Source organism: Hyaena hyaena, unplaced genomic scaffold (genome assembly GCF_003009895.1).
Source record: "Hyaena hyaena isolate Hyena2069 unplaced genomic scaffold, ASM300989v1 scaffold_31, whole genome shotgun sequence".
NCBI classification, from domain to species: Eukaryota; Metazoa; Chordata; class Mammalia; order Carnivora; family Hyaenidae; genus Hyaena; species Hyaena hyaena.
The window spans coordinates 984,740-1,011,144 of NW_024080664.1; the positions used below are offsets into that span (position 1 = coordinate 984,740).

At 61.6% G+C, this 26,405-nt stretch overlaps 2 protein-coding genes and 1 long non-coding RNA gene across 8 annotated transcripts in view; 2 read left to right on the top strand and 1 right to left on the bottom strand.

The window, feature by feature from the left end:
- The first annotated feature begins 279 nt into the window (after nt 1–279).
- On the top strand, nt 280–3,267 carry LOC120229532. 2 transcript variants are annotated; one of them, XR_005527763.1, is made up of 3 exons: nt 280–990; nt 1,074–1,162; nt 2,801–3,267. It is a non-coding gene; the product is annotated as an uncharacterized LOC120229532 (long non-coding RNA). The 2 variants fall into 2 exon arrangements; XR_005527762.1 differs by lacking the exon at nt 1,074–1,162.
- A 177-nt stretch (nt 3,268–3,444) lies between these two features.
- On the bottom strand, nt 3,445–5,084 carry DUSP28 (dual specificity phosphatase 28). The gene is made up of 2 exons (XM_039228522.1): nt 4,582–5,084; nt 3,445–4,410 (listed from the first exon to the last, which is right to left on the bottom strand). The coding sequence occupies exons 1-2, from the start codon at nt 4,981–4,983 to the stop codon at nt 4,255–4,257; spliced, it is 558 nt and encodes a 185-aa protein (XP_039084453.1). The 5' UTR covers nt 4,984–5,084; the 3' UTR covers nt 3,445–4,254.
- Nucleotides 5,085–7,469: 2,385 nt separating this feature from the next.
- The window catches only part of ANKMY1 (ankyrin repeat and MYND domain containing 1), a 45,699-nt gene continuing 26,763 nt past the window's right edge, over nt 7,470–26,405 (top strand). For 4 of the 5 annotated variants that reach the window (XM_039228515.1, XM_039228516.1, XM_039228517.1 and 1 more), the window contains exons 1-8: nt 7,488–7,509; nt 7,979–8,126; nt 10,097–10,283; nt 12,626–12,769; nt 18,121–18,593; nt 19,856–20,072; nt 20,159–20,323; nt 22,853–23,310. In XM_039228515.1, the coding sequence (XP_039084446.1) occupies nt 7,996–8,126; nt 10,097–10,283; nt 12,626–12,769; nt 18,121–18,593; nt 19,856–20,072; nt 20,159–20,323; nt 22,853–23,310 (1,775 nt within the window). In that variant the 5' untranslated portion in view covers nt 7,488–7,509; nt 7,979–7,995. Of the gene's footprint in view, nt 7,510–7,978; nt 8,127–10,096; nt 10,284–12,625; nt 12,770–18,120; nt 18,594–19,855; nt 20,073–20,158; nt 20,324–22,852; nt 23,311–26,405 lie in introns of all 5 variants that reach the window. The other variant, XM_039228518.1, reaches the window with a different exon arrangement.

The following is a 26,405-nucleotide window of genomic DNA, read 5'->3' on the forward strand; positions in this document are numbered from 1 at the left end:
GCCGGGGGCGCTGTGCGCGGGGCCGGGCCGGGGAGCCGGGGGACGCAGGGCGCACGGGACCGGGGCGGGGCGGCGAGGGAGCTGTGTGCGGGGGACCGGAGGTCCGGGCGCTATACCAGGAGCCTGGCCAGGGAAGCCGGAGGCTCCGGGAGCGGGGGACCCGGAGTGCAGGTCCGGGGGCAACGCGTGAGGGGTCGGGGTGCTGTGCGCCAGGCGGGTCTGGGGAGCCAGGAGAGCTGTGTGCGGGGGACCGGGGACGACGTGCGCGGGGATGGGTGCTATGTGCGGGGCCGGACAGCAAGCGCGGGAGGGAGTGTTGTGCACTGGCGGGCCGTGGCGCCCAGGGGCCTGGGTGCACCCGCTGGCCAAGCGGCATCCCAAGCCCTGTGCGCTTCGCACCCGGCTTGTCGTCAGGGTAGCTCTGAGCCAGGTACTGAGAGTAGCAGCTGCGTGGCGCAGTCTACTTCTGAAAAGCCTGGAAGTGTATGCACCCCCTCCCCGCCCCCCCTCCATCTCCAGACCGGTGGTCTGTGTGGCGGAGCTCCGGGCCTTAGGGCTGGGCTGTCACATACGGTAGTAATGGCCATGTGTGGCTATTTGGATTTGGATAAAATGTTAAGTTCAGTTCCTGGTGGCACTAGCCATCTTTCAGGGTCTCAACGAGTGTGTGTAGGGTAGTGTGTAGCTAGTGGCAATCATATTGGATGGAGTGGATGTTCATTCCATCATCACAGAAAGTTCTGCTGGGAGGTGCTGCCTAGAGGGCGGGCAGGGCCCTGGGGACCAGGTTGTTTAGGAGGCGAGTGTTGGGGGCGGGAACAGCGGTCTGGTCAGCCCCCATCCCACCTGGCAGGGTCCTGTCCCGAGGCCTGGGTCCAGAGGAGAGGGCTGCAGACCAGTGAGAGGCGCGGACGCCCAGTGAGCAAAACATCGGTGGAGCTTGATGGCTTGGAAGGCGAGGGGCCGCCAAGACGGTGCCGTTACCATCATGTAAGGGTTCTGGTCTTCGGGGAGAAGGGGGGTCGGCCTGGGAGGGCACCCGGGAACCTCCCACTCCTCTCTCCTCTGCTCAGTTGTGGTGTGGGGCAGAAGCTGCAGCTGACCCAGACGGCATCCCCGGCTAGTATTTAGCCCTTCTGGACTCTGTCCCCACCTGTAACCCGTGAGCTGGTGCCCACCGTCCTCGCTGGGGGTGGGGGAGGGGCAGGGAAGGACGGCTGGCTGGGAAGGAGGACCATGTGCGCTGGTGTGGAGCACGCGCACTGCGGCATTGCTTTAACTTTCCCACGGCTCCTCAGGTCCCCAGTGTCCTCTTAGCTGGGTAACACAACCTCCCTGTTGGGGGTCCGGCTCAAGCTCACCAGGAGCCCCCGGGCTCGCGCAGCCACCTGGAGGAGGAGGTCAGTCCTATGTCCAAGACTCGAGAGAGGAGAGCAGGGGTCTGACTGGTCCTCACCAAGTTCAGGCGGCCCAGTGCCTGCCCAGGTGGCAGGGCCCCGAAGTGCCGGGGGCTGAGATGGTACTCCCACCTTTATGAGCTTCTCTGAGCCCTTTCCCCCAGGCCAGTTGGTCGGGGCCGGAGGGACATCACCAGGACCGCACGTGAGTGCCCACACGAGCCTGCCCTAAGCGCCCCCGCAGGCGGGTCGGCCGGCCGCCTGTGCCCTCAGAAGCCACCAGGGGCTTCTTGCCCTCCCGGCATCTCATCCCTTCCCTGCTGGACGGCCCTGGGCATCTCCCCAAGGCGGGTTCTGCACACAGGAGGGGTGGAGGGGGCAGAGAGGTTACCACCTCTCCTCCCAGAGTGGGGGTGCCTGCTACCCCCCGCTTATGTAAGGAACCAACACAAGCCACTTGTAGAGCAGACACGTGTTGTGCAGTAGCAGGGCCAGCGCGCTAAGGCACCTCCTGACTGTGAGGCCCACAGACGGGATGCTGTGGCTGTCCCCACCCTCCACCCCTCTGCCCTTCAGAGGACAGAGCCCTCGGCACAGCCCCACGGCCCTTCCCTGGAGCCCACGCGGCTGCCCTCCCTGCCCCCCGCAGCAGGAAGCAGCTCTCCTCTCCCTGTCCTGACCTGCCTCTGGGGAGAGGAAGGAGGAAGTTGGGGCCATCAGAGGCCGGGGCTTCTCCCACAGGAATTTTCACACTTTAGCTTTTCTGGTGATCCAGTCCCGGCTGGCCTGGGTGGCTGAAGCAGTCGACACTCTGCCCGTGCCCCAGCCGTCCAAGCCTAACGCTCATGCGCCCAGGAGGGGAGCAGGCCCGCGGCCTCACCTGCCAGGTGGACGTGCAGGCGGGCGGGGGTCCTCGGGAGAGCTGTCTCTGCGGAGGGCCGCGGTTCCATGGTTCTCAAGCACAACTGGCGGGATGAAACACTGATGGGCCCAGCTCTTGCGCCTTTGGTGCCAGGAGCCAGGGAAGCCCGTCGGGGGGGCATCCCATCAAAGGTGCCAGGGGCACGCTGGGTAAGAACCTGGGCACAGGCCCTGGCGCATTGCTCAGCTCCCCTCCAGAGCAGCCCAGCCTCACCTGTTAAGGGGAGACGTGGCAATAGCTTCCCTACGGCAAGGGGTTGGCACAAAGGTGCCACGCGCTACGAGGGGCTTGGAGGGAGTAAGGGCCGTGGAGGAAGCGGGCTTGGCCGCAGCGAGCGGCAGGCTGGCGACACGGAGAGGGCTGGGTGCCGGGCCTACCGGTGTGTGCTCGGAGCCAGGGCCGACAGGTGGGGTCAGAGCTCAGGCGCAGGGGTGAGGGGGAGGGGAGGGACCCCCGTGCCAACCATCTCCGTGCCTCCCAGGCCCAGCTTCGCAACCCACGGCTTTGGGCTCTGCTGAGTCGGGGGCTCCGTTCCCAGGGAGCACGCTTCCACCGGGGACACACACGCTCTGCTGTTGGGACACGGGGACCCCCCCGCCCCCCCGGCTGCAGTGACTGATCCCGACTTGCCAGGAGGAGGACCCTGAGCTCAGGACACTCTGCCGGTGCGTCCAGGAGTCCTGCTTGCGGAGTAGAGAGGACAGCGGCCACAGCCCTGCAGAGGCAGCGCCACTCAGGGCCCCTCAGGACGAAGGCGTGAGTCACGTCACCAGAAGGACTACGAGGTGCTGGCTGAGGAGAACAGGAACACGAAATGACTAGCGGGAGGGGGAAATGTTAAACGCTGATTGTGATGTTTTATCGATTACCTTAATATGTATACAGTGGCACATACTAACCAGGGACTGTATTCTTTGTAACTCAAATTATAACCCAATTTCTCCTTTTTATTTTTTCCCTTTCTTATTTAAGGAATATTGATGGTAATTTTTTTTTGTTTTTAAGCTTATTTATTTATTTTGAGAGGAAAAAGAGCGAGCGAGCAGGGGAGGGGCAGAAAGAGGTAGAGAGAATCCCAAGCAGACTCTGCACTGTCAGGGCAGAGCCGGACACAGGGCTCTAACTCAAGAACTGTGAGATCACGACCTGAGATGAAATCAAGAGTCCGGACGCTTAACTGACTGAGTCACCAGGTGCCGTATGGTGATTAGTTTTCTAGTATAATCTTTAGGCCATAGGAACCAGGTGAGGGGCGTCTGACCCAAAAGAGGAATCGACACGCTCACAGGTGGCCACTGTGTCCTTCAGACGATGGAGGCTGCAGGACGTTAGGCTGTCGGTAAGATTGGGGGTGGCCACAGGCGCCGAGAGCACAAGGGTGCCCCTGCGAGGCTGTCTGTCACCCAGCCTCACACCCTGGCCCGTGCACTGTAGTAACTACGCGTCTGGGTCCCGTGCCGGATTCTGAGATGGGGCCAGTGTGAGGTTTGGGAAGAGCCCCCGAGGCCTGAACAGGTGGCAGGCGCAGCCTCTGCCAGCAGCCCCGGAGTGCTCCAGGGGTCAGGACGGGGGCGGGGGGCTGGGTCTCCAGGACCCCTGTACCTCCCATCTCCTGACCTTGGCTCCCTGGCCTTGCTCTCTGTATTAAATACCTTTCTGCCTAAAATTCCTCAAGTGGTGTTGATTTTCCGGACCAAGCCCTGTCTGATAAACCTGACCAAGGAGGGGATTCCAGTCCCCTCGTAGGTGGACACACCCCTGCAGTACCGTCAAAAGGACAAACACTAGAGCTGCATTTCAGGAAGATGCAGGAAATGGAAACTCCGAGCGGCAGCGAGAGAGGAGGAGAAAGACCCTCCTCCGGGCAGCGCCTGAACTGCCTTCGGCTCCACGCGCCCTGCTCTGGGGGCTGGGTCATCTCCACGGGCTGGAGGCCTAGGGCTCGTTCCGGAGCTCTTCTCTCCTCCGGGGGCACCGTCCGGAGGGCCCCCCGGGCTGGCGGGACTGGGACTGCAGCGCCTCCTCGTACCTCTGGAGCTGAGACCAGAAGCCCGGGTTGGGCTCGGCCACCGGGCGGGCACTCTTCACCGCCTGAGGACGAGGAGCTTGGGATGAACGCGGCGTCACGAGGTGCTGGGCACCTCGAACGCCCGGAGGCCGGTCGCACCCCGCAGGCCCGCCCCCCCCGCGGCCCCACCTGGGAGGCCCGGCCACCCGCCCCGCCCGGGAGGCCCGCCCACCCGGCAGGCTCGCCCCGCCCACCTGGAAGGCCCGCGCCAAGCTGAGACCGCGGTGCCGCATGAGGTAGGCGGTGCACACGGTGGCCGAGCGGCTGCGGCCGTTCTTGCAGTAGACCAGGCAGGCGCCGCCGGCGCGCACCGCGGCCTCAATGGCGGCGCACGTGGGCTCCAGGTGCGTCAGCAGGTCCTCGGCCGGGTCGTCGAACACGGGCACGCGCAGCTCGGCGACGCCGGGCGCGCGCGGGCCGGGCTGCTGACGCGAGACGTTGACGCACAGGGTGACGCCCGCGCGTGCCAGCAGCTCCGGCGCGGCCGCGGCGCGCGCACTCCCGAGGAAAAGTGACGGGGCGACGCGCGCGAAGGGCGGCGGCGCGGGCGAGGCGGCCCCGCGGGCCCCACAGCGGCCGGGTCCCCCTGCGTCCATGACCGGCGCTCGGGCACCCGGCCCGCGCGTCTAGTTTGGGCGGCCGGGCGGACCCCCGGGAACCCCTGGGTCCTAAAGGCCGCCGGGGCGTCCGCAGGACCTTGGCTCCCTCCCCATTGGCTGGCCGGAGCGGGGCTCCGTTCCCGATTGGCTGCGGGCGGGGATGGCGGCCATTGGCTGGGCTTGTGGAGTGGGATTGGCTGCAGTGGGGGTGGGCGGGGCCGGGACTCCGGGATGAAGGGGCGGCCCCTGGGGGCGCGGGGGTGTAGGAGCCGCGCCCCTTCGCGGGCTGGGGCGTCCTCGGTCGGCGGGCGCTGTGCTTGGAGGGGTGCTGCGGGGCCTGTCCCTGCGACCGAGGTGGGGGTGTGGTTCACAGACGCGGGCACGCGCCCCAGAGCGGGCCGGGCCGGGACAGCGGGGCCCCGGGAGGCGGGCCCCTCGTCCAGCCGTGGCGGGAGCGCGCAGGACTGGGGGCCCCGTCCGGTAGCCTCCCTGGGGTGTGTCCGCGGGCTGCGTGGCTTCGCCGGCCCTTACAACTGCTCGTAACCGTCTTGCCGCCCGAAGTGCCTTTCCGTACAGCTTTATGTTTCTTCCTTTTCACCTGTTTCCTAAGAAATTGCTCTTTGTACTTTCTGTATTTTATTTTCCCTTTAATTGTAAAACATGGTTCATTTGAAATAAAGCTATTTGCTGTTAAGTTTTCATCATTTCTTCACACACCCATATTTTAAAAACTTTTCTTAGTAACTTTCGGTTCATCATCGTAACTTTTAAAACCTCAGATCATTTATTGCCCACACATTTACTATGTAAGACTCTTCAGTAGGTTTTTTTCCCCGTTTCTTCTTAAAAACTTTTAAATGTTTTTATTTTTGAGAGCCAGAGTGCGAGCAGGGGAGGGGCAGAGAGGGAGGGACACAGAATCCGAAGCAGCTCCAGCCTCCGAGCTGTCAGCACAGAGCCCGACGCGGGGCTCGAACCCGCACTGCCTCCTCCAGACCAGGGCCTGACTGAGCCCCCCAGGCGCTCCCGGTAGGTTTCTACGATGTCCAGCGTCATCCTGATGTTCAGGGGTGTCATTCAGGGGCCTGTTTCAGTGAAAAGCTGTCCTGCCGCCCTGCATACGTCGCTACTGCGGTTTGTTTATAATGGCACAATAATGGCTCATCTGTAACAGAGTATCACAAACTGGGTGGCTTAAAACAAGTTTATTTTTCCCCGTGTGTTTGGGGTCAACAAATCTCTGTCTCCTAATAAGGACACTAGTCATCTGGTGTAGCGAATGCCCTAATCCAGTATGACCCCTTGATTATTTGCAAAGACCCGATTCCCATATAAGGTCACTCACAGGTGCCAGGAGGCAGGGTTTACACTTAATCTTTTGGGGGATGTCAATCAGCCTACAACAGACGGCTTGGTTCGACAAGTTTGTAGGATATTTAGAAGTTGATCACTTCTTTCTCTTCACAACAGGAATTTTAAAGACAGTTTAGTTTGTGCTCAAATTCCCAGGCTGCAGCTGGAGGGACCCGAAGGTGACGGACACGAGGGGGGTGGGGGGGAACTGGGAGATAGAGGGGTGGAGGAAGCACCCCGGAACCCTAGCCAGAATCTCGCCACCGGGGGAGGGTCTCGCATATCCCTTTCCCTCTTTGTAAGGGGCAGCCTGGGTCGCGAACCCCAGGCCCGGCGCCTGCGAGAGCCCCGCCCTCTCTCCAAGGGGCCCCCGTGGCGGCTTTTGCAGGACGTGCCGTTCGCACCGCTGTGCGTCTGCACCTCCCGGTCCCGTTCCCTGGACTGTGCTCTCTTTGCCCTTTGGAGAACTGCGCACCCCTGAGGCCCTATTCGGGACTCCTCGGTCCACACAGCTAATTCTTCTCTCCGTGACCTCAGGCCCCGAACCAGACCAGGAGCTCCCGCTTCGTGCCTTCCACAAACTTGCACGGAACCGACAAAAACCGGCTTTGGAGTCTGGCGCATCCTGGCGCACGGCCCCATTGTTCCTCGGTTTCCGCAGGTGTCTCCCGGGGGCGCAGGGGGCACACAGTCCTCTCCCCCGCGGGGAGCCCTCGGCCTAGAGCTGGCTCACCGCCCTCTGCGGGACGTGGGGGTCGGTGCCCCCGGCGGACACGGCTCGGCCGGGTTCCCGCGCCCTCGCGGGGCTCAGGCACAGGCCGCACACGCCGGGGCGTGGGGCGCTCGGCGGCTACCTGCGGGCGGGGGCCTGTGAGGTCACAGAGGGGCGCCCCCTGTTCCGCCGCGGACGGCGGGGCGGGGCCTGCGGAGGAGCCGGGCGCGGATTGGTGGAGGCCGAGAGCGGCCGCCGCAGTGCGGCCGCGGGCAGGTCTCCAGGGAAACCCGACGCTCGGGGGCCCCGGGCGCCGTGCGAGGCCGGGCCGAGGCTGGCAAGCGGGCTTGCGCTGCGGCGGCCGCGCCCTGGGCGCACCGGGTGCGGCAGGTGCGAGTCGTCCGAGCGTCGCTGCGGCCCCGCGGCAGGGGCGCAGCCGGGATCCCGGCGGGAGCGCGGTGAGCCGGGAAGGGGCGAGTCCCGGGGCTCTGCGGGGGTGGCGGGGAGGCGTGCGAGTGGTCCCGACGCCCCCGGGCCCGGCCTTCTGTCCTCCCGGGTCCGGGGCGGGCAGGAAATTTGGGGCCCGACGCGCCTGTGTGAGGCCGGGTGAGGGACGCGTCCCTGCGCTCGCTCGGGCCGCCCTCGCGGGCTGGCTTCAGAGACCCCGGGGAGCGGGCGCCTGCTGTTCGGGGAGGAATATTGGCTCCAACGTAGGGCCCTAACGAGCTAGTGGGGGGTGGTCCAGATGGCCCTTAATGCGGTTCCTGCTTCCTCGGAAGGGACAGGGACACCCTCGCGGCGCCGGCGGAGTTTCCAACAGGATGGGGGCATCGCCAGGTTAGGGGAGGGGGCTTAGTTTTTCTGAGGCAGGTGGGGCTGTGGGCAGGTCCCCTGAGGGTGAATGTGGGTCTCTGACTTTGCTTCCAGGTTGGAAGAGAAGAGGCATGGAAAGTGGGCGTCCCTTGTATCATGGGGTCCCAGATGGTGACGTCTCTGAAAATCAGCTGGCAGGGAGGGGCAGCCAGCCTGCTGCCACCGACTTCCTGGGGACCCTGGAGATGCTCTCTACCAAAAGGTGTGGGGGCCCAGCCTGACCCTGGGGACCAGACTTCACTGGGATCTAGAGTCGGAGCTGGTGTTAAAAACCCCTAAAAGTTATTTTGCCACTCAAAAAGTCATCTGTGGAGAGAGAGGAAGACCTCAGCGTTGTATCGGCCGTCAGCAACCAGTGAGGAAAATGACAACATGGGGTGGCGGGAACCCCTGCACAACTCCCTTCTAGCCCGCCCACTCTGCCTTTGCCCTGCTATCTCCTGCGGCCTTGCGGACGGTCACTTTACACTGTGGGGCTCCCGAGTTGGACAGCTTCTTCACAGCATGATAACCGTGCCAGCCGACGCCCCCCAGGCCTACTCTGGGCCGGGGCTGCCCTCCGGCCCTTACCTTGGCAGCTTGTGAAATCAGCCTGTAATCCCATTGGATTTGTCCCCGGTGCGGACTGAAGTGTGCCTTCCTTCCCCCATTCACCGCTCCCGGAATGAAATTCGTGTTGAATCCCTAGCCCCCTAACCCCCAATGTCCTGGTGATCAGCACAGGCTTCCGCAGGAGCCCTCTGTCCCCGTCACAGCAGGTCTGGAGGCTCCTCTGAGCTGGGGGCTGGGGGCTGGGGGCTCAGAAGCTCCGCCCCCGCCTGCAGCTGCTTCTGCTCCCGCCGCCCCAGCCGCTCCCCGGGCTCAGCCCGAGGCCCCGGTTATCAGGCTGCCTGCTCTCCGCCAGCAGGCACACCGCCCTCCACGCACCCACACACCCCCCTCCCTGGAGGTGGCGCGCCCGGGGGGTGATTAGGTTTAGATGAGGTTGTGGGGCCCCGGGACGACATTAGTGCCCTTCTAAGAGGAGGAAGCTGACACTTTCCTCCTCTGCCACATGAGGACGCAGGTGCTGGGAGCCGAGTCCACGGGCACCTGTGTGTCCCGCGCCCCCGTCAGAGCCGTGAGAACAGATGCCTGGGGCTCAGGCGCCCTGCCTGTGGGCTGGCTGATAGAGGCCCCGTCTGACAGATGGGGAAGGTCTCTGAGTCACAAGGGGGACAGGGAGCCAGCCAGCCGTTCCAATGACCCAACAATGGGCCTTTGGACTAAATGATTATGTTAGGAATTTTCTTGCTTTGTCTTAAAATCATTTCCTTTTGCTTTTCAAGGGAAATTTCTATTTGTTCATATTTGTGTAGTCCGGTATCTTTTCCTCTTACTAACTCAAACAAAAGTTTTGTTTTGTTTTTTAATTAAGCATATAGCGTGTGTGCCTGCTGGCAAAGCAGGAAGCGTGGCATGTCAGTCTGTTGGGGCTGTGACAAGGTGCCCACACAGGGTGCCTTAAACAATAGAGATGTATTGTCTTTCAAGTGGGAGGCTGGAGTCCAAGGTCAAGGCGTGGGCAGGGTGGTTTCTTCGAGGGTGTGAGGGAGGCTCTGTTCCAGGCCTCTCTCCTTGCCTTGTAGCCGGCTGTCTTCTCCCTGTGTCCACGCATCATCTTCCCTCTGTCCCTCTGCATCCAAACCTCCCCTCGTCGTAGGAACAGGCACGTGGGACCAGGCACCACCGGCCTCGGCTTGAGCTCGGTTACCCCTGTAAGGAGCCCAGCTCCAAATGCAGTCACACGTGAAGTCCTGGGATTTGAGCTCCAGCATAGGAGTGTGGACTCCAGCACCCCGGCGGGGCGTCTGGGCTGGTGGAGGACACCAGGCTTGCCCGGCAAACAGCTGGGGCTGGAACCCATCGGCTTCCGGGGCACCGGCAGCCATTTACCCGTGTTAGACTCGGGGTTGCACACTTCCTGTGTGACCTTGGGCAATCACTGCACGCCTCTGCCTCAGTTTCCCTTTCTGCAAAATGGGGGCGGCAACAGCATCTGCCTCAGGGTTGCTGGGAGGGAGAGACGAGACGGTGTGTGGTTCTCTGCACACGGTACCCCCGCCGCCCCCGCCCCAGGCCCCAGGCCCACGCCAGCATTGATCTTCCCTGTCCCACCCCTTGCCTTCCTAGGGACACCCCAGAGGCCGCGGAGGAGGAGGAGGAGCCCGACGGCCCCCTCAGGGAGCAGGGCCTGAAGGAGGCCTACGTGCAGCTGGTCCGAGGCGTGCAGGAGTGGCAGGACGGCTGTGTGTACCAAGGGGACTTCGGGCTGGACATGAAGCTGGGCCACGGGGAGTTCTCTTGGCCCACGGGCGAGGTAGGTGGCCTCTGCTGCCGCGCGCACCGGGCCCGCCAGCCCCGGCCCGCTCTCCTCTCCTGAGGGGGATGTGAGGTGAACTGGCAGATCGCCGGCAGGAAGGGTGCTGGGCTCGTGTCTTTTCTCTCCTACTTCCGGAAAGAAGCGTTCCCACAGAAGTGCAGGGTCATGCACGCGGTTGGCCGCCGCGTCCCCAGACCGAGGGCTAGGAAGGCTTGCTTAAGATAAATTCTTATCCTGGGCAACTGTTTTCAACCTTCAAATGACTGCATCGAGTTGTATCGTCAGCGAAATTGCTTTGTGTTTAAGGTTAAACAGAAGGAAGGATCTTTTTAACGATCAGATGACAGCAGGCCGAGTCCGGCACCCAGGGGACCTGCGGCAGCGCCTGCCGGTGCCTCTGGGAGGGCGGGCAGCCTGGCCTGGGGCAGGGCGAGGCGACACCGGTAGCTGTGGCTGCCTGCTGTCCAGTGCGGAGACTTCCGGAGCGTGGGCGTCACTGCGAGCTGGGAAGCCGGCCCTGGAGGGCACTTTGTTCAGCAGATCCAGGCCCAGTGGGGTCCGGGCTCGGAGGAGCAGCCAGGGCTGGGTGTGTGGGTGCGTGGAGGGTGGTGTGCCTGCCGGAGGAGAGCAGGTGGCCCGATACCCGATAACCGGGGTCTAGGGCGGAGCCTGGGGAGCTGCAGGGGCAGCAGAGCAGAAGCAGCTGCAGGCGGGGGCAGAGCTTCTGCCCCCTACCCCGCCCCCCTGCCCCATCCCTCTCCTGGAACACACCTCAAGCTCAGAGGGGCCTCCAGACGTCGTGTGACCAGGAGGCCAGGACGGCTGGGGCCAAAGCCTGTGCTGAATGCGAGTCACTGTGACGCTGATGATTCAAGCACTGATTCCTGTGGGGCGTTTATTGTTTTAGTTCTCAGCTAGTTCCTCTCCTTTACCCACCACCGTGGTGTCCTGAGCTTGGACAGCCCTGGTTCACGGCTGGAGGAGGCTTGCGTGTGCTGACCCGTCCTGCGGAGCCCAAGGTCTGCCCGTGACGGGGTGGGAGTGGTGGCGGGGCCTCGGCCTCACTCCTGCCCGGCTGGACCCCCAGGTCCAGGCAGCAGGTGCTTGTCCAGCCGTGACAGCTCACGAGCCGGAGAGGCCAGGGGGACCGCAGGGCGCGCCACTCACCAGCAGTGGCCCTAAACGTGCTAACGGCCCCCGCACGTCAGCTCTGGCTGGTCAGATGAGGCCCGTGGTGTGTGTGCAGGGGTGGGGAGGGACGGCGTGGGCTGGGGAAGGGCTCCCTCCAATGCGGCCTTCTGCGGAGTGAACAGAAATCCCCTCTCCTGCGTACAAACCAACCCTCGTACGCAGACAGTTTGCGACTTAACCATCTTTACGTGCGAGCGTTGGCGGGAGGTGGGCAGCCCCCGGCCCCGGCCCCTCTGCGGGGCGTCCTCGCACGGGACGTTCTCTGCAGGAGCGCCGGCGGAGCCCGTACCAGCCCAGGCCAGAGCGACAAGGGCCTCTGTTGGCTCTCGTAGCAGAAGTGTCCATCAGCGGGGCTCACGTAGCCCCAGGCCTGGCCGGGTCCAGGGATTCCGGTGACCTTGTCCGGTCGGACCCCCCTCTCCCCGTCTCCGTGTCGGCGCCCAGACTGACCTCGGGAGCTGCGCCTCACGCTCCTGGGAGGGAGGAAAGGGCATGAGTCCTGTGGCCAGACCCAAATCAAGGCTGGGGCCGGGGGTCAAGAGTCGTCTGGGTGGCCAGGCTTGGCCACTGGTGCCTGGGGTGGGGAGTCTGTCAGCCACCGGCCGCATGGGGAGCCCCGTCCGTTACCAGAGGACAGAGGAGGGCACTCAGCAGCCTCACTCACGGTCGCGTTCCTACAGAGCGGTCTGTGCCCGGGTGGAAAGTCCACTGAGGCCCCGGTGGAGAGCCAGGCCACCAGCACGTGTGGCCCTTGGGCCACGAGCAGAGGCCGCGTCCGTGGCGCAGCGTAGCCACACCAGTGTCACTGCGCAGGGCCGACGGCCTGCCCCTGGGGCCACAAATGGGGCCACGCGGGTGAGCCCGAGGCTGGGCCGCCCGGCCAGCCTGCTGCCTATAAACCCAGGAGTCACTGCAGAGTTGTGGCCATGCCCGCACCTCTCCGAATTCCCCTGAGTGAGGGCAGGCCACACGGGGGCCGCAGGGGGCGACCTAAGTGACGTCCCTCACAGACTCTTGTGCCCCCGAACTTGAAGGGGCCCTGCCGCCAGGTTCCCCGTGGTCCCGCCTTATGCCAGCATGGCGGCTGCCTCCTCCTGGGGGGCTTCCTGGCTTCTCGGACACAGCCTGCCACTGCGCTCTCTCCACAGTCGTACCGCGGGCAGTTTTACCGGGACCACCGCCACGGGCTGGGCACCTACCAGTGGCCCGACGGCTCCAGCTTCACAGGCATGTTTTACCTAAGCTACCGAGAAGGCTACGGCGCCATGTACATGAAGACCAGGCTCTTCCAGGTGAGGGGGCGGGGCTGCGGGGGGCGGGGTGTGTGAGGGGCGGGGCCTCAGGTGTGTGATGGGCGGGGCTGCGGGGGGCGGGGTGTGTGAGGGGGCGGGGCCTCGGGGTGTGAGGGGCGGGGCTGCCGGGGTTGTGAGGGGGCGGGGCCTCGGGGTGTGAGGGGCGGGGCCTCAGGTTGTGAGGGGGCAGGGCTTCGGGGTGTGAGGGGGTGCCTTACGGTTGGGGGTGGGGGGGCAGGGTCGCCCCATGCGGTGAGGGGGCAGGGCCCTGTGTGCTCAGGCCACTGGACAAAAAGATACTTAGGTCTTGGGGAAGTTTGTGTAACAAGTGGTAGCTTCTTTATGTTTAAAGATTATAACAGTAGCAATAATAAGGTTCAAGAAAAGGAAGTGAGAAGTGAGGCTGCTTCACGATCCCATTTTCCAGAGCAGGGAGTTAGTTGTGTATCCTTTAGATTCAACTGTAAATGCACCATAGTAGTTACTTTTTAATACATAAACTGAATCATTCCACATAGGTTGTCTGGAATCTTGCCTTTATTTCTGGAGGACATTCCTGGTTTTGCAGATACAGATGCCTTTCTTCCTCTTATTTCATGACAGCGTAACTTAGGGTACAGTCCGTCCCCTTGAGTGTGCAGTTGTGCAGGTTTTCCCGAGCGTGGAGCTGTGTGACTACTACCGCCGCCTACCCACAGGACAGCCCCTTTCCTCACTCTGCCCGCGCCCCCTTGGGTCGGCTCTCTCCCCGCAACCCAGCTCTGGCCACTTGTTTTGCAGATGGTTTGCCTTTGCAAGAGTTCCCGGCTAATGACATACAGTGCGTAGACTTTGAGGCTGGTGCCTTTCACTTAGCGAAATGCACTGGGGACTCATCTGCCTTGTGCTGGGTCCGCAGCTCCTTCCGTGGCGCTGAGCAGTTTCCCGGTGCGTGGCCCCATTCTCCGTTCCCCGACGGACACTTGTTTCCAGCTTTTGCCAATTATGGATCAAGCTGCTACAACATTTATATATGGTGTTTTGTGTGTGCATGTGTGTGTGCGTGCGTGTGTGTGTGCGTGTGGAAGTGTTCCCCCACCCCCTCCCATCCCCCAAGCCTCTATTGCATACTGGAGTCACTCTCCAGCCCCACCCCCTTAGCCCTAGATGACACTGCTCTGCTTTTCATCACAACTTCCCCTTTTCTGTCATTTCCGGGCAGTGGGATCCTGCCGTAGGGTCACTGCATGTTTCATTTCTCTGGCTTAGGGCGTGATTCTTCTGAGATTCATACATATTTGCCTACGTCAGCAATTCGTTTCTTTTACTATAAGGTAGTATTCCATTGTGTGGTTTTGATACACGGTTTTTATTGATTCACCAATAGCTACACATTTGAGTTCTTCCAAGTTTTTGGTTATTACGAGTAAAACTGCTAAGAACCTTTGATTACAAGTCTTCACGTGCACGCATGTCTGTCTTCTCTGGGTAAATCCTGTGAGTGAGACTGCTGGCCGTGTGTTAGTGCGTGGCCAGTTTTGTAGGAAAGCTCCAAATCCAAACGGTTTTCCAAAGTGGCTGCATTTTCCACCTCAGCCACCAGACACCGAAGTTGTAGTAGCTCCACACCTTTGTCAACACTTGGTGTTGTCTCTTTTAATTTTAGCCACTCGTGGGGTGTCTGGGGGCTCAGGCAGTTAAGTGTCCGACTTCAGCTCAGGTCACGATCTCAACGGTTTGCGTGTTCGAGCCCCGTGTCGGGCTCTGCTGACAGCTCAGAGCCTGGAGCTGCTTCGGATTCTGGGACTCTATCTGCCCCTCCCCTGCTCATGTTCTGTTTCTCAAAAATAAGCACTAAAAAAAATAAATTTTAGCCACTCTTATGCTTATCGATTTTTCTTTTCCTGGTTCTTATCTTTTTATATTCTAGTTATGCCATCTTAGCTTAATCCAAGGTTCCTAAGATTTTCGTCTGTGTTCCCTTCTGCGTGTCATGGTTTTGGCCCTGACATTTAGATCTGGGATCCGTTCTGAGTTCATGTTTGCACAGCACGCGAGGCAACGCTGGGCCTTCCTGCCCCGTGTCCCCTGTAGGCGGCCGGCCGTTCCGGTGCCATGGGTTGGGAAGACTGTCATTTCTCCACTGCCGGCCTTTGCACCTCTGTTAAAAACCACACCCGGAGACACACGTCCGGCCGTCTTCCTTCATGTGACGTCGGGACTGGTCATCGGGTGCTGGTGTCTGTAGTCCTGTCCCGTCCGTTACGACGGCCTCCTTGCCTTTCTTCTCATGGTTTTGGAGATTATCGATGGACCATTATTTCATTAGAGGGTGCGAGTTGGTGACATTCTAAATCTACGATCCATCCTTCATTTATTAACTAGAATTATTTTATCTCCAACAGACTTCATCCACTGTTTGGTTCCTCTGAGGTAGTTTTCTGGGGAAGGCAAAATGACACTGGTCTTCTCCTTCTTTGCCAGTTGTCAGAGTAGTGAGCTGATTATCTAACATCCTTCAGTGGTGATCAGTGGGGCGTACTGGTTTGTTTTTTTTGGGGGGAGGTACTGTATAAACTCACAGCTTTTAGTATATTTGGTGTATCTCAGTGCATGCTGTTTGATCCCAAATTGTCACTCTTTGGCTGGGGGGGCCGGGGGGGCTCTTTAGTTTGGTTCTTGCCATGGACGCAGCCACACCAAGGTTCGGGGGTTTTCTTGCCTTTTCTTCGGACGGGGCATCCGCGGCCCATCCACACGCTTCCCGCCCGGGGCCCGGGCCTCGCTGCTGACCCGGCAGGCCTGCTTCTGAGTCGGGGCGTGCTGTTGACAAACCAGTTTGGGTGCTCATCACTGCCATGTTGGCTGGTTTTCATTTTTAGGCTTTTTCAGTAGCAGATCTAGAATTTTTTTTTTTTCTCTAAATGAGAAAAGAAAACATCAGTGCATACGGACATCTCCAGCTCCAGTCTGGGAGTGCGGAAGTTTACCCGGCAGCCATGCTGTTGTGTTTGCACATCTTTCCTCATCGCACCCGGGATGTGGGGTCCAGTCACGTGAGCTGCCTCCTGCCCGTGCCGCTAACCCACCACCTGGAGGTAGAGCTAGGCTCACTTGTGTTGCTTTCACTTTTTAGGATTTGATTCTTAAAATCTTGCTTTAATTTTGTTTTATGAGGGGCACCTGGGGGGCTCAGTCAGTTAAGCGTCCAACTTCGGCTCAGGTCATGATCTCACGGTTCATGGGTTCAAGCCCCGTGTCAGGCTCTGTGCTGACTGCCAGCTCAGAGCCTAGAGCTTGTTTCAGTCTGTATCTCCCTCTCTCTCTGACCCTCCCCTGCTCACGCTGTCTCTCTCTCTCTCAGAAATAAATAAAACATTAAAATTTTTTTTTGTTTTATGATTATGTAAAAACGGATATTTCCTGAAGGCAGATCTAGTGAATAGTGCCCCCCAGAGGCGTCCAGCTTCCATCTTCTATCTGGAGTCCTCTCTTGTCACTGGGGGCTGGGTCCACACCTTTATCTTTGCATTTACACATTGGGAGCACGCGTGCGCACACCTTCCTCCCCAGACTCGTCCTCGCTGCTTGGGAAGGGACGGCCACTGTCCTCCAGTCTGTTGTGCCGGAGGACGCCGTGGGGACCGTCTCGCTGGTGAATCGTTCCACACTTCTGTTGGTGATCTTTGGGATACGTTCCTAGAAGGGGATTGTTTGGTCACAAAGTAAATGCATGTCGAAGACCATTAAAAAATTTTTTTTTAACATTTATTCATTTTTGAGAGACAGTGTGAGTGGGGGAGGGTCAGAGAGAGAGGGAGACACAGAATCTGAAACGGGCTCCGGGCTCCAGCTGTCAGCACAGAGCCCGACGCGGGGCTCGAACCCACGAACCGTGAGATCATGACCTGAGCTGAAGTTGGACGCTTAACCGACGGAGCCCCCAGACGCCCCTCAAAGACAATTTTTTAAACCTGTGGCGTGTAGCACCCTGTAGACACACCCTCCTTTATTTAGCCTCTGGGATTACTGGTGTTACGTCTTATCAGTATTAGTGTAGCCGATAGTGTTAGTAGAGTTTGCAGCTATACACGCTTCTGTGAACATACAACAGTGTGACTATAGCTTTGATGACGTTGGGATTATCTCCTTATGATATTGAGAAAATTATTTCCTTATGCGAGAATCCTAGAAATGGAGCTCCTGGGTCAGCTCGTGGGTGGAATGCCTTTGGTCTCCGCGTAGACCCACGGCAGCTGCTTTTCCGGCCGCCTGCACCCCCTTTCCTCGCCCCGTCCCCAGCCTGCCTTCCCAGCCCATCCATCCGGTGCCCTCTGCCGCCTCGCCTCGGGGACGCTCCAGAGCTGCCCGGATGAATGCGCACCTCCACCCCCCCCCCACGACACTGTCACACACCATGGTGGCACTTGGTGACCTGTTGCCACGCCTCAGATTCTTCCGGAAGTGCCTCTGCGGCCCCCACCCCACTGCTTCATGCAGTGAAGTCCTCGCGTGTCTTCCTGTCCCTTCCATGTTCTTTCGCCTGCTCTGGACTGTGAGCTTCTTGCGGTGGGGGCGGGGGGGATGGGCTGACTTACACCCCCAGTGCCTGGGGCTCGCAGCCAGGGCTCTGAGACGGGGCCCTGTCCCAGGGTCCCAGGTGAGGGCGCGGTGCCAGGGAGGGACGCGGATGTCCCCACTGCGGCCGTCTCCTTGGCCCTCCCGGTGACCTCCAGATGCCCTTCAGCGCCTGCTCTCCTGGGAAGCGGGGCCCCTCTTCCATCTCCCTCTCTGTCCCTTGTCCTGAGCCAGCATTACCTTTCATCCAGGGCCCCTGCCCTTCCCCCGGCCCCACCTCCCCCGCCCAGGGGAAGGGCCCCGGGAGGCCCGGAAATCCCTGCACTCTGCTGGGTTCATGGGAACTGGGGTTGGGCGGCTCCCCCCCCATCTTCTCAGGTCACACCTGCTGGAATCTGACCCAGCGCCCCGCATCTCCGCTGCTGGGGTGGCCGGGCCGGCCTGCAACGTCACCGCCGCAGGGGGTGCCCTGAAATGAGCCCGCGTTGGTATCCCTGACACGCTTCCGCCTTGAGACCCCGGTGACGTCCCCCCTTCCCAGTAAGGCCGCCGCCGGCCGCCCTGGGTCCGAAGCACCGTCCTTCCCCTGCGTGTTCCACACGCACAGCTTTGCTCTTGGGCGCTGTGCCGGCTGCATACTCGGCCTCCAGCACTACTTGTTGACTGAACGAATGTGTTTCTTATGGAAGGTGTTTTTTTTTCCTTTTTTTCCTTAATTTGATTTTAAGAAACTGGTTGCAAAGCGTGGGCCCTGCCGAACGGTGTCTCTCGCCCCGGTGAACCTTGTCTCGCAGGGGCTGTACCGAGCGGACCAGCGGTTTGGGCCGGGCGTGGAGAGCTACGCGGACGGCAGGCAGGACGTGGGGCTGTGGGCCCGCGAGCACCTCATCAAGCTGTGCACCGAGGGTGCCCGCGGCTTCTCCATCCACAACTACCCCGAGTATGCGGGCTTCCTCACGCGCTCTCCTGCCAGACTCAGCCTCGCGGACGAGGCGGAGGTGGACCGGGGCCAGCCCGAGGGACGGGACCCCTTTTTCTACGACTATAAGCGGTTTCTTCTGGACGACGACCTAACTCTGCCTCCAGAGATGTACGTTTACTCGACCGACAACAGCCACCTGCCCATGACCCGCTCCTTCCGCAAAGAGTTAGATGCCCGGGTCTTCCTTAATGACATCCCTCCGTTTTTGGAGGACGGAGAACCCTGGTTTATAAAAAATGAGACCCCCCTGATGGTCACGATGCAGAAGCACGCTTACAGATACAGGCAAGTGCCTCCCTTTCTCCTCCCTCCCATGACGGGCCTGCGCTCGGCGCCCGGCTCCTGGCTGAGCAACTCGCAGGTCACGTGTCGGGTTCACGTGAAGGTGCTTCTGTTTGAGGCCGTCCAGCGATGAAGGGGGAGGGAGAGCGGGGCCCCGCTCCCGGGTCTCGAGGGCGCAGGTGCAGACAGGTGCCGTGCCGTCGGCGTCTCAGGGGCCCGCGGTGCTGCTCACCTGCTCTCGGGGGAGCGGCCGGGGGGCTGCTTGGGGAGCACGGAGCCGGGCGGTCCCTGGAAGGGTGTAGAGCCTTCGGAGGGGCTGAGGCATAGGGTCAGCTCCCGAGCTGAGGGAACCGAGTTCAAACCCTGGCTCCAGGACCCTGTGCGTGTTTCCTCCGTGCTCCAGTGTCTGCGGTCGTGTCTGCGGCTCGTGTTCTGCAGGTCGGTTATGTACACAAGATGCACAGAAGAGGGCACTGTGTTCCCCCGGTGTGTGAGAGCAGATCTGAGCCGAGAGCCCGGGGTGGGAGAGCGGGGCGCCGGAGGGGCCGCGGGGGCCTCTGGCTTCTCGACAACTGCTGGGAAGGATGGCGCTGCTCCACTGGCCTCCAAAGTGCCCCCCAACCCCAGAAAGTAGGCAGCTCCCTAACGAGAACTGACTTTTTAAAGTTAAACATTTTAAGAATATTTTCATTTACTAAACTTTGTCTTCAGATATCATTAAAGTGTTTTAGAATCCAGGGTTTGTAAGCATAAGTGGCTACTTATGCATTCATGTACCCCCCATCCACCCGCCCATCCATCCACCCCTTCACCCCTCCACCCCTCCACCCCTCGATCCATCCATCCGCCCTTCCACTGAGCCACCCACCCCTCCATCCATCCATCTATCAATCCCATCCTTCATGTAGACATCAACTGAGCCAGTAATTGTGGGTACAGAAGCTGCCACAAATCCATAGGTTCTTGACCAGGAAGGGGGTTGTGTGCGCAGGAGGCTGAAGTGTGTGGTGGCGAATGGGCCATGAGACTTGCATGCTCTCTACTCAAATAGCGAAGTGAATGAGAAGAGGTGGATGTGAGTGCTTGGTGCTGAGTGCCAGACTCATGTGTGTGCCTGGCATCCTTGCCACCTAGAACCCTTCCTGCGGGAGCCCCTTCCCCAGCGAGAGCCCCTTCCCCAGCGAGAGCCCCTTCCCCAGCGAGAGCCCCTTCCCCAGCACACACGGAGAGACCGAGGAACCTGGGATTCCCCCCCGTGTCTCCAGGAATAAGAAGGCCCACACCACCTGGAACATGGGTGCCATCTTGGAGGGGGACCGGAGCGCCTTTGCGCACCACGGGCCCAAGGAGCAGCTTTCCAAGGAGATGATCCTGAGGGCCGAGGAAGGGGACTACGACTGGATGTACCAGATCCTCAGGGATGACCTCGCCAGCGCCGACGTGGCCGACGCCAGGGGCTACACCGTGCTCGCCGCGGCCACCGTGAGTCCCCGCGCGGGGTCTCCTCCCCCCCATGGGGCCTCGCGGGGGTGCCTGCCGTCCTCGTGAGGCTGCCCGTCTCCCTGCAGGTTCACTGTCACACTGACATTGTCAACCTTCTGCTGGACAGCGGGGCCGACGTGAACAAGTGCACGGACGAGGGCCTCACGCCCCTCAGCATGTGCTTCCTCCTCTACTACCCATCCCAGTCCTTCAAGCCCAACATCGCCGAGAGGACGGAGCCCAAGTCCCAGGTCAGCCCCGTGGCCCTGCAGCCACGTGCCTGTGTCTCCTCCCAGCAATGCACCAGCCTCCCCTCGCCCCGGCTGCGGGGCACAGGTCAGGTTCAGAGGGGTGAGGAGACACTGAGGCCTGCGGGCGGGGGCGGGCGCAGTCCGGGGCCGGCGTGACGCCAAGCATAGGTGTCCCATGTGAGCCACACGCGCAGTGGTCGGGCCCTGAGCCCCTCCTGCGGGCCTCGGGGAAGGCGACGAGGAGTTGGGGAGCGAGGGCAGGGGTGAGGCCCGCCCGTGCCCGCCGTCGGCGTGAACTGCTCCCGGTGCTTTCGGCTGTAGGCACGGCGGGGGCGGGGGCGGCTGGTCACCCGGCAGTCCTGTGGCTCCTTCGCCGAGGGGCCACTCTGCACCTGGTTCCAGCACGGGTCAGGCCGTCCCAGCCCAGGGCGGGCGGTGCCCGGGCGCCGGGCCCCTGCCGCGCAGGGCAGACCTGGTGTCCGTCTCCTGAGCTCGGCCTGAGGGGCAGCGCCTGCGGGCGGGGAGCCCCTACCCCTGGGGAAACCCTGGACCCTAACTGTCAGCCCTGCGAGGCCGGACGGCCTGGGACTGACGTCTGCCAGGAAAGCCTTCGGAAGAGCTGGGGCTTCCTCCGATCGTGGTCGGGGCCCCTCCTGCGTGGGTGAGGGGGCGGTGCTGGACAGTCCCGCTCGGAGGGGCTCTTCCCTCGCCTGATCGCGCGCTTCTGCGTTTCTTCTTGGGGAAAGCCTGTGCCCGCGGCGCGCAGCCCTCGTCTGCGGCCAGACGCCCCCGCGCCTCTGCTTGTCCAGGGCCCCCGCTCCCGCCCGCGGCTCTGGGCGCGTGGCCGCGCAAGGCCGTCACAGTCCAGGGTGGCTGGAGGCCACCGGCCCGGGCGTGTGGTGAGCAGGTGCACGTGGGGAGCCCGCCCCAGGCCCCGCTGCCCTGGGTGGTGCTGTGTGCGGGAGGCAGGGGTCCCTCGGGACCCCTGTGCTGGAGGTTTGTTTCCGGGGCCGCATTAACGTGTGATTTGTGAGCGCCGTCCTTCCCGGTCAGACTTGCTAACTCACAGCAACAACCAACTTTCGGTTTCAACATGAACGTAGGAACGGGGTGGGGGGGGGAGCATCTGGGGACGGGCGCTGGCTTTGTCCGCACAGCCTCTCCAAGCCCAGAGCATCTTCGGGGGGGCCTGGCCGTAGGGGAAGCCTCAGTCATTGTTGGTGAAGGCAGCGAGAGCCCCAGAAAGCGTTTTATTTGTACACTTAAGACGCTGGTAAAAATCGCTCCCCTGCTTTCCTTTGAAATTGCTGACCCTGGAAGACATCGCATATACACAAAATAGGTGACGGGAGGGGCCCGTGCGGGAGCTTGGGTGGGCCTGTCACCGAGGGCAAGCAGCGGCCAGCCTGTGGCTCCCGCGCCGCGGCCCCACGCCCGCCGCGGCCCCGGCTGTGCGCACCGTGGCGCAGTTCCACGTCAGGTCGCCTCAGCCAGAGACGGGGGCCGAAGGCGCGTTCTTCTCTCTCCCCCTCGACACGCCACAGGCGCTAGCATCTCACCTGAAAATCTTCCCGAGTCCCGAGGGGTCCCTCCAGGCAGTTTCCCCAGGGTCCTGCGTACACGTCCTTGTAGACTGGAGATGGTGCACCCAGACCAGACAAGTTCCCAGGCCGCACGAGGCTGAGAATTCACGCCCTTCCAGCCCAAGGCAGGCTCCCGGCCTTTCCCGGCCTTTCCCGGCCTTTCCCGGCAGCCGGGCCGCTCTCCCTGGCGGCCTCGCCGGCGCCTCTGGGGGGCAGCGCCCCTCTGCCGCCCGCACCCTGTGCCCTAGTCCTGGCAGAGGGCCCTGGCCCCTGGAGCCGCCTCCGTCTACCGTCTGGCCCTTTACAGAGGTGGATCACAGGAGGGTGGGCCCCCGGGGCTGAGGTGGGGCCCAGGGTCTGCATCCCTGGCCACGTGGATGCTGCGGGTCCCCGGGCCACACTGGGGGTGGAGAGGCTGCGGATCGGGCACGCAGGGTGGCCTCCGCGGGCAGGACTGAGGCGTGAGCCCCACTGCCGGTCGTGAGTGTCGTTCAGGTGCCTCTAGGAACCGCCGTAGAGAGAGGTCGAAAGGGTGGAATTGATGTCGACGGTGTATCTTATTTAACCAGCGTCCAGTGTCCCGCAGTGTATCATTTCAGCGTGTCATCAGCATGAAGACAGGGAGACATTCTGCGCTCATCGCTGGCCACACACACACCAGTTTGGGACGGGCCTCAGGTTGCAAGCTCAGCTGCCACGCGTGGCTGGTGGCTGCTCTGTGGCTTAGGCTTCTGTGCGAGGCCCCGGAGATGTGTGCCTCCCTCCCTAGGTTTTGCAAAGTGCTTTAGTGTTGTCAGCTAGAGGCCTTGAAGGCCGCTTCCCAGCCTTGAGCGCTGGCCCCTCCTAGAGAAATTGGTTGGATGGGGCTGTCACTCTGACTTCTTTCTTCTAATTTCTTTCTTTCTCATGTTTTTTCGTTTGTTTTTGTTTTTGGTACTTTCCAAAGGAAGCTCCAACTGTGCCAGTGATTCCCAAACTTTGCTTCTCATTCCCCGAAATGGCCATGGAGCCCATCTGTTTTGAGGACCTGGTGTCCACCCCAGGCAGCCGGGAGCCCGGCGCGTGCGGCAGCAAGGACCTTCTCTCTCCAGGCGCCCGGCTGCCTCGGGGGTCCCCCAGCCCGGGGAGCAGCCCCCGGAAGCAGGACTCCGTGTCCCCGTGTGGCAGCACCAGCGACCTGGACCTGGGGCTGGGCAGCGTGAGGGGCAGTCCGGACGGGCGCACGCTGGGCGGCCTGGAGGCGGACTTTGAGTCCGCCACCTGTGTGCGCGACTTCTCCTTCGAGCTGTCCCGGGACCTCCTGGAGAGGAGCGCCCAGGCCCACAGCGCGCTGAGGGGCCCCTCCTGCAGCGCCACCGGCCCCGACAAGGGCACCGTGAGGAAGATGGCGCTGGCCATGGTGGAGTAAGTCGCTGGGGTGCGGGCGGCGGGCCGGGGGCACTTTCAGGGCCGACCTCCTGCTCTGTGGGCCAGCATCACCTCCCTGGCCACCAGGAGGGGGTGGCTCCAGGGGTGTGTGTCCCACACCCTGAGAGCCAGCAGGGCTCCGCCCCTGGGGGGCTCAGCGGGCGCATTCTGTGCGTGGCTCGCGGCTGGGGCCCAGTTGTGACATCAGGGGGACGGTGACAGTGAGAGGCTAAATGTGCCCTGGCTTCCAAGGTGGGGGGCACCGGGCAGGTGCTCATATAGGTGTGTCCCCCCACCTGCACACCCCCACACGCACCCGCACACACCCATGGACATGCACGCTCACAACCCTCACCTGCACACAACCACATGCACCCACACACCCAGGGACACACGCTCACAACCCTCACCCGCACACACTCACATGCACCCGCACACCCAGGGACACACGCTCACAACCCACACCTGCACACAACCACATGCACCCACACACACCCACAGACATGCACGCTCACAACCCACACCCGCACACAACCACATGCACGCTCACATACCCAGGGACACACGCTCACAACCCACACCCGCACACACCCACATGCCCCCGCACACACCCACGGACATGCACGCTCACAACCCTCACCCGCACACAACCACATGCACCCACACACCCAGGGACACACGCTCACAACCCACACCCGCACACACTCACATGCACCCGCACACACCCACGGACATGCACGCTCACAACCCTCACCTGCACACAACCACATGCACCCACACACCCAGGAAAACACGCTCACAACCCACACCCGCACACACTGACATGTACCCGCACACACCCACAGACATGCACACTCACAACCCTCACCTGAACACAACCACATGCACCCACACACCCAGGAACACACGCTCACAACCCACACCCGCACACACCCACAGGCACCCGCACACACCCATGGACATGCACGCTCACAACCCACACCCACACACACTCATGCACCCTCACACACCCAGGGACACATACACTCACAACCCACACCCACACACACTCACATGCACCCGCACACACCCACATGCACCCTCACACCCCCACGGACATGCACACTCACAACCCACACACACTCACATGCACCCCTACTCACTCACCCATCCCCCACGCACACCCCCACACTTGTCCTACACATTCACACACGCACTCCCACATGGGCTTGCACAACCCATGTGCACACACTTGCCCCCTCACTTGCCCTGCACAGCCGTCCTCTACGCTCACACATGCTGGTCCCCACCGGGTGTCCCAGACCCTCGCAGGGAGTCTGTGGGTGCACATGCTTCTCTGATGACCCTCAGACTTCATGTGCGTTCCCTGCGCGACACCCATGCCGCGTCTCCTCGCCAGCACGCGTGCACAAGAGAGAGCGAGATTGACCCTCCACTTGATGACGCGACAGTGTTCCGTCATCTCCTTGAGCCCGAGTCGGCGCCTCTCTACTCCGTGTGCGTGCGGAGACGGGAGGGGTGCCCGAGGCACGTCTGCCCCAAACCAGCAGGGCCGTGTGCTCGAGGAAGCGCTTCTCCGACCACGACAGTGGTGCAGGGCGCTTGCACGTAAGAGTGACACCACGCTTACACGTGAGATGACCAACTGGCACACCACGGTTGCTGTGCTCACGCACGTGCCTAGCCTTGCACTTCAGCTCATGGTGTGTGTGGCCGGCGGTGACGTTTCAGTGCCGCTCCGGCTCTCAAGTGAAAACGGGAATCTTGGAGCCTGTGCACCCCTCCCCCCCGTGTTGTCTAATGACACGTGTCAGCACCGGGGAGGGCGGGTCTTCCCATGTGACCAGGCCCTGATGTCGCAGACGTGGCATTTTTCATAAATTATCTTCATTCATCTACAAGGGGCTTGTTATTCTTTAAATGTATTAGCGAGTGTTTTAAAAAATTCTCATTTTGTTTGTAATACAACGTGGATGGGTGGAGCCTGTGTGAACAAAGGTTTTGGGGGGTCTTCAAAGGATTTTAGGAGTATAGAGGGGTCCCAAGAGCAGGAAGTTTGAGAGCCGCTGCTTGAGACAGGCGCTGCGTGTCCTGCCTCCTCGCCGGCCCCTCTGGTTCTGTGCCGGGCCGGGGTCAGCAGGGCTGGCCGACCCTCTACCTTCCTGCCCTTAGCTGTTCCCAAAGCCTGCTTGGCTCGTCACCTTGACCTTCTTCCTGCCCGGTGGGGCTGTTGTATATGTATGTACGTGCACTTGTATGTGCAGTGTGTGTGTGTGTACATGTGTTGTCTGTGTATATGGATGCATGTGGTATCCATGTGTGGGTGTGTGTATGTGAGCGTATTGTGTGCGTATATGTGTTCTCTCTGTGTGTGATGTGGCATGTACGTGGCACGTGTGTGCGTGCAAGTGTGTTCTCGGTGTGTATGTGTAGGTATGTTGTGTGTGGTGTGCACATGTGTATGTGGCATGCATGTGAGTTGTGAGTGTGGTGCACATGCGTGTATGTGCACATGTGTGCAGACGCGCATATGTGTTGCATGTGTGAATGTGTGCATGCAGTATGTGTGGTACATGCATGCCTGTGCGGTGTGTGTGGTGTGAGTGTGTGCACGCCTGCACGTCTGGGTACAGGGTGGTGCCCTACATGGACTAGGTGCTCCATGTCATCACCTCATAGCCCCCCTCGTAAGGCTGAGTGAGCACCTGAGGCTGGGGCAGGGCAGGGCTGCGTCCAGACTCGAGCCTGGCGGGGGGAAGCTCAGGTGTGATGAGGGGGCGGCCCTGTTCTCGGGGGCCAACTCAGGTGTGGAGATGGGGGGCCGGCCCTGGTCCAAGGGGGGGGCAGCTCAGGTGTGGAGATGGGGGGCCGGCCCTGGTCCAAGGGGGGGGCAGCTCAGGTGTGGAGATGGGGGGGTGGCCCTGGTCCAAGGGGGGCAGCTCAGGTGTGGAGTTGGGGGCAACCCTGGTCGGGGGGTGGCTCGCAGCCTCGGGAAGGCAGGGCCCTGGGTGGCTCTGGGAAAGGCCGTGAATGCCGGGCCCAGGTGCTACACGTTCCTGAGCCTCCTTTACCAGGGAACGTTGGTCCTGACG

What these genes read in the sequence shown, in the direction of transcription:
- DUSP28 (XM_039228522.1), bottom strand. Translation starts at nt 4,983, where the DNA reads ATGGACGCAGGGGGACCCGGCCGCTGTGGGGCCCGCGGGGCCGCCTCG. An exon ending in GCTTGGCGCGGGCCTTCCAG is followed by an intron (nt 4,411 to 4,581) that starts GTGGGCGGGGCG and finishes CCTCGTCCTCAG; the next exon opens with GCGGTGAAGAGTGCCCGCCC.